The sequence below is a fragment of the Myxine glutinosa genome, chromosome 1, assembly GCF_964187855.1.
Source record: "Myxine glutinosa chromosome 1, kmMyxGlut1.1, whole genome shotgun sequence".
In the NCBI taxonomy this organism is placed as follows: domain Eukaryota; kingdom Metazoa; phylum Chordata; class Myxini; order Myxiniformes; family Myxinidae; genus Myxine; species Myxine glutinosa.
Window position 1 is genome coordinate 287933453 of NC_136261.1, and position 13583 is coordinate 287947035.

Below are 13583 nucleotides of genomic sequence, written 5' to 3' on the forward strand. Positions count from 1 at the left end.
CTTATGGGATATTACCCACAGATATGACATTTGTCCTCAGCAGGGAAAACTGAAATTCAACAAAGGATATTACCCACAAATATGACATTTGTCCTCAGTAGGGGATACTGAAATTCAACATAGGATATTACCCACAAATATGACATTTGTCCTCAGTAGGGGATACTGAAATTCAATATGGGATATTACCCACAGATATGACATTTGTCCTCAGTAGGGGATACTGAAATTCAATGTGGGATATTACCCACAGATACGACATTTGTCCTCAGTAGGGGATACTGAAATTCAATATGGGATATTACCCACAGATACGACATTTGTCCTCAGTAGGTGATACTGAAATTCAATATGGGATATTACCCACATATATGACATTTGTCTTCAAGTAGAATATATATATATGAATGATCGTTTTAAGGCCATTTTTCCCCGCTACAGCAGGGGTTAGCCTTGCAGGCCCAATGACCTCATGGGGCCCTGTTTGAGGCAATGTTTTTATGGCCGGATGCCCGTCCTGACGCCAACCCATAGTCGCCTCTTACGATGCGCAGGGATACGGTGTACCTATTTAAATCGGGGTACACACCGGATCAATCATCCCAGCAAGCTGGTACTCAATTTGCCGACCTCGGAAGGATGACAGGTTTAGTCAACCACCCTGGTGTTAATTCAGCGATCGACCAGGATTCCAACTCAGGATCCTAGGATCCCAAGCTAGCGCCCTAACCGCTAAGCCAACACCAGGCAATGGGGGAAACTGAAATTCAATATGGGATATTACCCACAAATATGACATTTGTCCTCAGTAGGGGAAACTGAAATTCAATATGTGATATTACCCACATATGTGACATTTGTCCTCAGGAGGGGAAACTGAAATTCAATATGTGATATTACCCACAAATATGACATTTGTCCTCAGTAGGGGAAACTGAAATTCAATATGTGATATTACCCACATATGTGACATTTGTCCTGAGTAGGGGAAACTGAAATTCAATATGTGATATTACCCACATATGTGACATTTGTCCTCAGTAGGGGAAACTGAAATTCAATATGTGATATTACCCACACATGTGACATTTGTCCTCAGCAGGGGAAACTGAAATTCAATATGGGATATTACCCACATATGTGACATTTGTCCTCAGTAGGGGAAACTGAAATTCAATATGTGATATTACCCACATATGTGACATTTGTCCTCAGTAGGGGAAACTGAAATTCAATATGTGATATTACCCACAGATATGACATTTGTCTTCAGAAGGGGAAACTGATATTCAACAAAGGATATTACCCACAGATATGACATTTGACCTCAGTGGGGAAAACTGAAATTCAACATAGGATATTACCCACAGATATGACATTTGTCCTCAGTAGGGAATACTGAAATTCAATATGGGATATTAACCACAGATATGACATTTGACCTCATTAGGGGATACTGAAATTCAATATGGGCTATTACCCACAGATATGACATTTGTCCTCAGTGGGGGAAACTGAATTTCAATATGGGATATTATCCACAGATATGACATTTGTCCTCAGTCGGGGAAACTGAAATTCAATATGGGATATTACCCACAGATATGACATTTGTCCTCAGTCGGGGATACTGAAATTCAATGTGGGATGTTAGCAATAGATATGACATTTGTCCTCAAAAGGGGAAACTGAAATTCAATATGGGATATTACCCACTGATTTGACATTTGTCCTCAGTAGGGAAAACTGAAATTCAATATGGGATATTACCCACTGATATGACATTTGTCCTCAGTAGGGAAAACTGAAATTCAATATGGGATGTTACCCACAGATATGACATTTGTCTTCAGAAGGGGAAACTGAAATTCAACATAGGATATTACCCACAGATATGACATTTGTCTTCAGAAGGGAAAACTGAAATTCAATATGGGATATTACCCACAGATATGACATTTGTCCTCAAAAGGGGAAACTGAAATTCAATATGGGATATTACCCACTGATTTGACATTTGTCCTCAGTAGGGAAAACTGAAATTCAATATGGGATATTACCCACTGATATGACATTTGTCCTCAGTAGGGAAAACTGAAATTCAATATGGGATGTTACCCACAGATATGACATTTGTCTTCAGAAGGGAAAACTGAAATTCAATATGGGATATTACCCACTGATATGACATTTGTCTTCAGAAGGGAAAACTGAAATTCAATATGGGATATTACCCACAGATATGACATTTGTCCTCAGTAGGCGACACTGAAATTCAACATGGGATATTACCCACAAATATGACATTTCTCCTCAGCAGGGGAAACTGAAATTCAACATGGGATATTACCCACAGATATGACATTTGTCCTCAGTAGGGGACACTGAAATTCAACATGGGATATTACCCACAAATATGACATTTCTCCTCAGAAGGGGAAACTGAAATTCAATATGGGATATTACCCATAGATATGACATTTGTCCTCAGTAGGGGATGCTGCAATTCAATATGGGATATTACCCACAGATATGACATTTCTCCTCAGAAGGGGAAACTGAAATTCAATATGGGATATTACCCATAGATATGACATTTGTCCTCAGTAGGGGATGCTGCAATTCAATATGGGATATTACCCACAGATATGACATTTCTCCTCAGTCGGGGATACTGAAATTCAATATGGTATATTACCCACAGATATGGCATATGTCCTCAGTCGGGGAAACTGAAATTCAATATGGGATATTACCCACAGATATGGCATATGTCCTCAGTAGGGAAAACTGAAATTCAACATGGGATATTACCCACAGATATGGCATATGTCCTCAGTGGGGGAAACTGAAATTCAATATGGGATATTATCCACAGAGATGACATTTGTCCTCAGTAGGGGAAACAGAAATTCAATATGGGATATTACCCACAGATATGACATTTGACCTCAGTAGGGGATACTGAAATTCAATATGGGATATTATCCACAGATATGACATTTGTCCTCAGTGGGGGAAACTGAAATTCAATATGGGATATTATCCACAGATATGACATTTGTCCTCAGTAGGGGAAACAGAAATTCAATATGGGATATTACCCACAGATATGACATTTGACCTCAGTAGGGGATACTGAAATTCAATATGGGATATTATCCACAGATATGACATTTGTCCTCAGTGGGGGAAACTGAAATTCAATATGGGATATTATCCACAGATATGACATCCGTCCTCAGAAGGGGAAACTGAAATTCAATATGGGATATTACCCACAGATATGACATTTGTCCTCAGTCGGGGATACTGAAATTCAATATGGGATATTACCCACTGATATGACATTTGTCCTCAGTCGGGGATACTGAAATTCAATATGGGATATTACCCACAGATATGACATTTGTCCTCAGTGAGGGAAACTGAAATTCAATATGGGATATTATCCACAGATATGACATTTGTCCTCAGTAGATGAAACTGAAATTCAATATGGGATATTACCCACAGATATGACATTTGTCCTCAGTCGGGGATACTGAAATTCAATGTGGGATTTTAGCAACAGATATGACATTTGTCCTCAAAAGGGGAAACTGAAATTCAATATGGGATATTACCCACTGATATGACATTTGTCCTCAGTAGGGAAAACTGAAATTCAATATGGGATATTACCCACTGATATGACATTTGTCCTCAGTAGGGAAAACTGAAATTCAATATGGGATATTACCCACAGATATGACATTTGTCCTCAGTAGGGGATACTGAAATTCAATATGGGATATTACCCACAGATATGACATTTGTCCTCAGTAGGGGATACTGAAATTCAATATGGGATATTACCCACAGATATGACATTTGTCCTCAGTAGGGGATACTGAAATTCAATATGGGATATTACCCACTGATATGACATTTGTCCTCAGTAGGGAAAACTGAAATTCAATATGGGATATTACCCACAGATATGACATTTGTCCTCAGTAGGGGATACTGAAATTCAATATGGGATATTACCCACAGATATGACATTTGTCCTCAGTAGGGGATACTGAAATTAAATGTGGGATATTACCCACAGATACGACATTTGTCCTCAGTAGGGGATACTGAAATTCAATGTGGGATATTACCCACAGATACGACATTTGTCCTCAGTAGGGGATACTGAAATTCAATGTGGGATATTACCCACAGATATGACATTTGTCCTAAGTAGGGGATACTGAAATTCAATATGGGATATTACCCACAGATATGACATTTGTCCTCAGTAGGGGATACTGAAATTCAATATGGGATATTACCCACAGATATGACATTTGTCCTCAGTAGGGGATACTGAAATTCAATGTGGGATATTACCCACAGATATGACATTTGTCCTCAGTAGGGGATACTGAAATTCAATATTGGATATTACCCACAGATATGACATTTGTCCTCAGTAGGGGATACTGAAATTCAATATGGGATATTACCCACAGATACGACATTTGTCCTCAGTAGGGGATACTGAAATTCAATATGGGATATTACCCACAGATATGACATTTGTCCTCAAGTAGGGGAAACTGAAACTAAATATGGGATATTACCCACAGATATGACATTTGTCCTCAAGTAGGGGAAACTGAAATTCAATATGGGATATTACCCACATATATGACATTTGTCTTCAAGTAGAATATATATATACTAGCAGAGGTACCCGGCTTTGCACGGGAGTGGGAGGAGGAGGGGAGGGGGAAGAGGAGGGGAGGGGAACGGGGGGGAGGGGGGAGGGGGAAGCGGGGGAGGAGGAGGGGAGGGGGAAGAGGAGGGGAGGGGAATGGGGGGGGAGGGGGAAGGGGGGGAGGGGGGGAGGGGAAGGGGGGAGGGAAGGGTGCGGGGGTGCCCAGGGGAAGAAGGGCCCCTCCCCTCCCCCTTCCCCCTCCCCCTCCCCCTTCCCCCTCCCCCTCCCCCCTCCCATCCCCTTCCCCCTCGTTCCCCTCCCCTTCTCTTCCCCCTCCCCTCCTCCTCCCCCTTCACACCAGGGGGGTTGACTCAGCCTGTCATCCCACCGAGGTCGGAAGTCGGAACTCATTGTCGTCAAATAAATGTAGCCTGTATGTTTCACTCTTTGTCACATGCCGTTGGTCCCATGTCAATCGGATGAAGTTGAAAAATTAACGTTACGAAGGTTCTCTGGGACGTACTGATTCCGAATAATGAAGTTGAAAAATTAACGTTCCGAAATACGCTAATTACGCTAACAGAAGCGCTGGAGGGAGCACTGCGCTCCCTCCCTTAGATTCCCTCCCTCTTCTGCTAGCGCTAATTACGCGTAACACACTAATTTTAAAACCCGAAGTTTTTTTAATTTTAAGGTGTGCTGTAGTCAGAAGCGCTAGAAGCGCTGCGCTCCCTCCCTTCGAATCCCTCTCTCTTCTGCTAGTGCTAATTATGCGTAATACGCTAATTTCAAAACCCGAAATTTTTTAAATTTTATGTCTCCGTGACATTCCTGGGACCATCCCGAGTCGAACAGTACTTGCCGCTCGCAAATCCGTCCACGGGTTCTCGAGATCTTAGAGATTGTAGACACATACATACATAGACACATACATAGATCAGGATACAGACACAGAGGCCAACTCTACTTTATATATATAGAGGTACCCGGCTTTGCACGGGAGTGGGTTACTTTGGGCCAGTGGGTTACTTTACATTAATGAGTAAATGTTTTTAACTCACCTGTTATTTGGGTTGTAGGCGTTCTGGTAGACGGTAGTAAGGTTGTCGGCAGTAGCTGTGTTCTAGGCTGGCTGCTAGACGTTAGTGGGGTTGGAGGTGGGCTGGTAGACGATAGATGGTGTCTGTCGGCGGGCTGGTTTGATACATATCGCAATCCATAATTATGGAGTGGGGCTGGCAAAAGACACATAGAATACTCCCTTGCCCTCTCCCGAGCAACGCCTGGCACCTCCTGTAGTCAATATATCAGTTCTGCAGGGCCTCTGTGTAAACAACGTTCCGCGTTTTACTGTCGGGTGCCAAGATGGTAAGTTTTTCTTTGCTGGAAGTGCGAGAGGCCGCCACATACAGCTGACCATGGGTGAAGCATGGCACGGACAGGTCCACTCCAATGGCCTTGAATGTCTGACCTTGTGATTTGTTGATTGTTATAGAAAAACATGGCTTGCATGGAAACTGGAGGCGACGAAACTGGAAAGGCAGCTCTGAATCTGATGGCATAAGAGGTATTCTGGGCAGAAGGATGACTTCACTTTTGTATGGCCCACAGGAAATGGTGGCCTCGATAACATTGGCATGAAGGCGGGTGACAAAGCAGCGAGTGCCATTGGTGGTCTTTGGTGGCTCCATGTTTCGGAGTATCATGATTGGGACACCGATCTTGAGAATCAGAATGTGTGGCGGCATTCCTGACAGCTCAATGAAGTTGAGCAGTTCAACGGGGTAGGTGACTGCCTCATCATCACAGATGGCACTGTCAACAGACTTGTACCTTCTCTCCTCACCAGGAAACTCAGACATGAGCCAGGTATTGAGCTTACGCACATTGGTGTTCAGAGGAGAGAGAATTGCTCGCTCAGCCAGCCACTCATGATTGTGAGCATTGGCAATCAAACATGGGTACACATCAGCCTTGAGCTCCTCCAATGTCTTCACAACCTTCCCCAGCCCAGTAGGGATTGTGATGGTGTCTGGTGCAGCTGTTAATGGGATCTGTCCATTGCCAACTTCCAGGAGCATTTTGGAAAAGTCAGCTGCCCCTTGATCCCCAGACAAATGCGTTCGCATGTTCCTTGTTAGGTGTTTGACAGTCACATGACGCCAGAGGTCGGAAGTTTTTAGACTGGCATTCACAATGTTGGCCCTTGTGCCCCTCTTGACCACAGGCAAGATCTGGCGGAAATCTCCACAGAGCAGCGTGGGTATGCCTCCCATGGGTCTGTGCACGCCTGTTATGTCCTGTAAAGTGCGGTCTACAGCTTCATACGCTGATTTGTGGGTCATTGGTGCTTCGTCCACAATGATGACAGCTGCATCGTTTATGACCCTGGCCAAGGCTGTGCCACGCTTGATGCCACATGTTGCTTGCTCCTTGGTGTGGGCGTCAAGTGGAATTTTGAATGTGCTGTGTAGTGTCCGCCCACCCTGGAGCAGTGTTGCAGCAATGCCACTGGATGCAGTTGCAAGGGCGATCTTTCCTTGGGATCGGATATGTTTGAGGATGGCATTGATGACGAAACTCTTGCCTGTGCCACCTGGCGCATCCAAGAAGATTATGTTACTGTGCCTCATGCCACTGTTGACGCTACCTTGTTCGACCAGTTGAAGGACTGCATTGTAGACATCACGCTGGTCATCAGTCAGCTGTTCATGGAGATCATTGGCCTGAATTGTCAACTGATCTTGGTCATAATCTACCTCTCTGAAGTACTCCCTTGCGAGCCTCTCATCTGTGCCCCTCTGTGGTATTGGGAAGTCATACGAACTGAGAACACTGCCACCCATCAGCAACACCTTGTCCTCAAGTGCGCAGAGTGCCAGGTTGTAAACCTCATCATTGTAGCAAGCCGCAACATTACCAATATGGCGACGGTGCTGGAATAGGTAGTCTTCGGATAGCAGGTTACGAAAGTCCTCCCAGAGTGCACGTGGATTGCTGGGGAAGCAGCTGGTGAGAATGATGGCCAATAGGCTCCTGAGGTTTGATGCTGACTGGCTGATTCCTGCTTCCTCCATAGCAAGGTGAAGATGCTGGTCATTTTCCAAGAGTCCTCTTGCCAGGCATGCTTCACGGAAGGACAATTCTTGACCATCTACACTTCTCAGGGCATTGAAGGAAGTGGGACCACATATGTCAGTCAGAAGGAGGCGAACGTAGTAGCAGTCGCCTTGCCGTGGACTGATGCTGTACATGCGGCCAATAGCTGAAACTTCGTGGACAGTAAAATCTCCTCTAACAACCACGCCTCCTTGCTTGCGCCTGGTCCACTTCTTGCTTGACTTATCCCAGGTGTAGTACTGTGGCACCTCATGGTACTTGAGTGTCTTGGCGAAATCATCAAGGCTGCAGAGATCAAAGAAAGCAGTGAGTGTGGTGGCTGGCGGTGGTCTCTGTGCCCTTTCCAGGGCATTTTCAGCATTAAAGTAGACTCTCTGACCATTCTCTAGGTGCACGGCAAGTCCCACAACAGGGGGAAAGTGCTGAGATATGGGGTGCTCCAGGATCCTCCATACTGCCTCACTGCTACCCACATAGCGAGCATTCTGGAACTGAGTGACTTCGTCCACTGGACAGTCTCCAGCCCCGATGCGCTGCAGTTGAAAGACAGCCTGGTCAGTCCCCTTGGTCACATACTTGGTTATGTACTTGATGCTACTAATGCTGGAGCATATCTCAACATTGATGTGGCTGTTGAATTGGCGGAGGAGGAGTGGGTTGTATGGTACCACCCACTGGTTGCTGACCACTTGCTCCAATTGTCTTCCCAGCTGGTGCATGTTGATCTCCCCAATGTGACCACCATCCTCTGGCTTGAGACGCCGATACTTGGGGTAGCAGTCATTTCCTTGCTCTGTGCTCTGCAAGAATGGCTTTGGAAAATCCTTGGCGCACTTGCGGTCCCTCATGCAAGGACTGTTCTGATTGAGATGTCCACATGGGCCATGGATCATATGAGCCATGACCATCTTGTGCAGTTCCGGATCTATCTCCTTGTCGGGAATCTCAGCACTGATCACCAGGTCAATGTCATCAGGTCTGACCTTGCTCTCGGGAGCAAGCCACAGAAGGATATGTGCATGAGGGAGACCACGCTTCTGGTACTCAATGGTGTACAGGAAGGCTTGCATCTTGCCGAAAGCTCCACGTTTGAGTAGTTCCATGAGCTTCTTTTGCTTTTGACGAAAGACCCGAGCTATGATGTCAGGGCGGTTTTGTGCCTCTTGTCCTGGCTGCAGGTTTTCCTGAATTTCAGTCCATTTGGGGTTGGTGGTCATGGTTATGAAGAAGTCAGGCTTTCCAAAACGGCGGACATAGGCCATGGCATCGCTCTGTTTTTCATGCATCCAGCGGGGGCCACCAGTGTATGTTGCTGGGAGTACAACGCTTTGTCCCACATTGTGTGGATCTCCATCACCAGCAAACAGGCTGTCACGCAGGCTCACATAGTCATCAGCGCGCAAGGTCTTCTGCTCACGACGGATCCAGCCCAATCTCTCAGTTTCTATCTTGCAGTACATGTCCACCAGAAATTGCTGAAAGAGGCGTCCCATTTGCAGTAGGTGGTTGCCCTCTCTTACCATGAGGTGGTAGCTGTAGTATTGAAGCTGGCTGACCTTGCGCCCTCCATCCTGTCCTGCAGCAGTTCGGGCCTGTAGATACACACTGTATCCGTCTGTGCCATACGGGAAGATGATTGGGTACTGGAGTGAATCATAGGATGCATGCAGCTCGCTGATCCTCTTGAGTTCACCATCTCGAAGCCTGAGGACTATGTCTCGGGGATTTGTAGGCTCATTGTCCATCAGGATGGCCACTTCTGGTGCTGACTGGGCATTGTAGCGACGGGCATGCTCTCCGTGTGGCCTCTTGTCCTCCCTGATGATGATCTGCCTCTCTTCATTGTTGCTTCCCTCAGCAAGAACATCATGAGCTGTCTTAAGTTGTCGGATCAGGTGATTGTTGTCATGAAACCAGATGGTAAGATTCCTAAGAATATGTGGATTAAGGCTGCTGTGGTTCCTGGCTGTCAGTTCATCAGCATGAGAGTCCAGGAAGTAGACTTGTAGGAACTTAGGCTGACCCTCCTCAGGTGGTAGCAAGGAACCAATGCGATGAAAGGCCTGGCCCTGAATGCGGAAGCTGGGGTTCCAACCCTGGACTGCTGCGTCTTTGTGACCAAAGCTTGTCATCGCAAATGATCCATTGTACCTTCTGATGTTGGCAAGGAAGTGCCTGCTGGTGGCATCTGTACCAGAGATGAGCTCATTGAGAAATGGTGGTAGGGCTGGGTAAGGGGTAAGGATGACTTTGCCATCACTGCAGCACACCCCTTTTGTCTCTCCATTAAACTTCATAGCTGCACAATGCCTGCACTTGTCGTTCATTTGTCCAACATTTGCAAAATTCACTGGGTTACCGCGGTCATAGGTGAAGGCCATGCTATTGGAGTGACGGTGTTGCCCGACGGTCTCACTGGCTCGTGCTTGTGAAGTTGATATGTTATTCGTCTCCAGTCGCTGGACTTGCTGTTCAGCTGTCTCGTATTGCCTATTTGCTTGCGTTTGGATGGCCATCGTGGTAGTTGACCGTAGTTCATCGTAGTTGAAGGCGGCTCTATCCCACTGGTTGACACTTTCTGCTCGATGCTGTTGGCAAACTTGCAGTCGTACTTGCCGTTGCTGTGTCTCTTCTGCCTGTAGAGCTGTGGCGTGGCGACGGCGGTCTTCATCAAGTCGTACTTGGCGTGGCTGTGGCTCTTCTGCCTGTAGAGCAGCGGCACTGCGACGGCGAGTTGCCTCAAGTCGTACTTCCCGTTGCTCTGGCTCTTCTGCCTGTAGAGCTGCGGCACTGCTCCGGCGATTTGCATCAAGTCGTACTTGCCGTTGCTCTGGCTCTTCTACCTGTAGAGCTGCGGCGTGGCGACGGCGATTTGCATCAAGTCGTACTTGCCGTTGCTCTGGCTCTTCTACCTGTAGAGCTGCGGCGTGGCGACGGCGATTTGCATCAAGTCGTACTTGCCGTTGCTCTGGCTCTTCTACCTGTAGAGCTGCAGCGTGGCGACGGCGATTTGCATCAAGTCGTACTTGCCGTTGCTCTGGCTCTTCTGCCTGTAGAGCTGCGGCGCTGCGACGGCGAGTTGCATCAAGTCGTACTTGCCGTTGCTCTGGCTGTTCTGCTTCCCGCGCAGCACGGAATCTTTTGGCGGCAGCCGTATTGCGTCCGAGAGCTGGCCTCTTTCTTGGCATATCTGAAGTGAACAATAACCATAAATGTTAAATTTAACTGCCTTAAGTTAAGCAGAGATTATAGCAACAATAGTTCAGCGGCGTAGTAAAAAAAAAAATGCGCAAGTCAAAACTGGGCGTAGTGGAGAGTGTATGCGGGCTGGCAGACGTTATCGGGATACATAATTCTAAAAATTATGATTATTGTGAACACTGGTAGGCGGGCTAGTAGACGGTAGTGGGGTTGGGTGGTTTAATTGACAATGTAAAATTGCGGCTTGTTAAATGATGCAAATTTACAAAAACTTGAACACTTAACATATTTTGGAAGTTAATATTGTTAACTCACCTGTTACCGGTGTTGTAGGTGGCCTGGTAGACGGTAGTGGGGTTGCCGGCGGGCTGGTTAATGGTAGTGGGGTTGCAGGCGGTCCGGTAGACGGTAGTGGTGTTGTATGCGGGCTGGTAGACGTTAGTCTGTGGTTGTCGACACCAGAAATTTGCAGAATCTATAATTATGCAAAGTAAAACACACTTAAAAACTTGAGATTAGATGGACGGTAGTGAGTTTGTACGCGGCTTTTTAAATTATGCAAATTAAAACAAACGTGACACTGGTAGACGTTAGTCTGTGGTTGTCGACACCAGAAATTGGCAGAATCTATAATTATGCAAAGTAAGACACACTTTAAAACTTGATATGAGATAGACGGCAGACTCTTGGTTTTTAGAAGCTAATTAGCTGCATTATGATCGGATGTCATAACGCCTAACGGCGGCATAATTTTTTTGTTTCAAGCCAAATAAACATGAAAACAATAAGAAAATGACAAAACAATAACTTTAATAAAACACTCAACGGGATCTGTCCCAAAAATTGTGCGGGAAAGGACGTGATAAAAGCGAAAAATAAATGTCAGAGGGGTGATTCGAACCCCGGACTCTGAAAAGATAAGGCGTCATGCTAACAGCTCGACCACTTCGACCCGTCATTTCCGGAAAGCTATTTGTGAGAGTGACTTGAAACGAAAGATTATTTTACGCGCTGCTGAAAGGTATTTATGCGTTATTATTTATTCACTAGCAAGTGATTATAAATGTTTATGTCTCCGTGACATTCCTGGGACCATCCCGAGTCGAACAGTACTTTCCGCTCGCAAATCCGTCCACGGGTTCTCGAGATCTTAGAGATTGTAGACCCGAAGTTTTTTAATTTTAAGGTGTGCTGTAGTCAGAAGCGCTAGAAGCGCTGCGCTCCCTCCCTTCGAATCCCTCTCTCTTCTGCTAGTGCTAATAATACGCTAATTTTAAAACCCGAAATTTTTTAAATGTTTATGTCTCCGTGACATTCCTGGGACCATCCCGAGTCGAACAGTACTTTCCGCTCGCAAATCCGTCCACGGGTTCTCGAGATCTTAGAGATCACACATAGATCAGGATACAGACACAGAGGCCAACTCTACTTTATATATATAGATGAATGATCGTTTTAAGGCCGTTTTTCCCCGCTACAGCAGGGGTTAGCCTTGCAGGCCCCATGACCTCATGGGGCCCTGTTTGAGGCAATGTTTTTATGGCCGGATGCCCTTCCTGACGCCAACCCATAGTCGCATAGTCGCCTCTTACGATGCGCAGGGATACGGTGTACCTATTCTAAATCGGGGTAAACACCGGATCAATCATCCCAGCAAGCTGGTACTCAATTTGCTGACCTCGGAAGGATGACAGGCTGAGTCAACCACCCTGGTGTTAATTCAGCGATCGACCGGGATTCGAACTCAGGATCCTAGGATCCCAAGCTAGCGCCCTAACCGCTAAGCCAACACCAGGCAATAGGGGAAACTGAAATTCAATATGGGATATTACCCACAAATATGACATTTGTCCTCAGTAGGGGAAACTGAAATTCAATATGTGATATTACCCACAGAAATGACATTTGACCTCAGTGGGGAAAACTGAAATTCAATATGGGATATTATCGACAGATATGACATTTGTCCTCAGTCGGGGAAACTGAAATTCAATATGGGATATTACCCACAAATATGACATTTGTCCTCAATGGGGAAAACTGAAATTCAACACACGATATTACCCACAGATATGACATTTGTCCTCAGTCGGGGAAACTGAAATTCAATGTGGGATATTACCCACAAATATGACATTTGTCCTCAATGGGGAAAACTGAAATTCAACACACGATATTACCCACAGATATGACATTTGTCTTCAGAAGGGGAAACTGAAATTCAACAAAGGATATTACCCACAGAAATGACATTTGACCTCAGTGGGGAAAACTGAAATTCAACATGGGATATTATCCACAGATATGACATTTGTCCTCAGTCGGGGAAACTGAAATTCAATATGGGCTATTACCCACAGATATGACATTTGTCCTCAGTGGGGAAAACTGAAATTCAACATGGGATATTATCCACAGATATGACATTTGACCTCAGTAGGGGATACTGAAATTCAATATGGGCTATTACCCACAGATATGACATTTGTCCTCAGTGGGGGAAACTGAAATTCAATATGGGCTATTACCCACAGATATGACATTTGACCTCAGTAGGGGATACTGAAATTCA

General features: G+C 45.5%; 1 protein-coding gene across 1 annotated transcript; it reads right to left on the reverse strand.

Annotated features, from left to right (window-relative positions):
- Window positions 1-5997: 5997 nt before the first annotated feature.
- LOC144892196 (uncharacterized) lies at window positions 5998-10137 on the reverse strand. The gene has a single exon (XM_078777526.1). It carries the CDS (start codon window positions 10135-10137, stop codon window positions 5998-6000), a length of 4140 nt encoding a protein of 1379 aa, XP_078633652.1.
- Between the last annotated feature and the right edge of the window lie 3446 nt (window positions 10138-13583).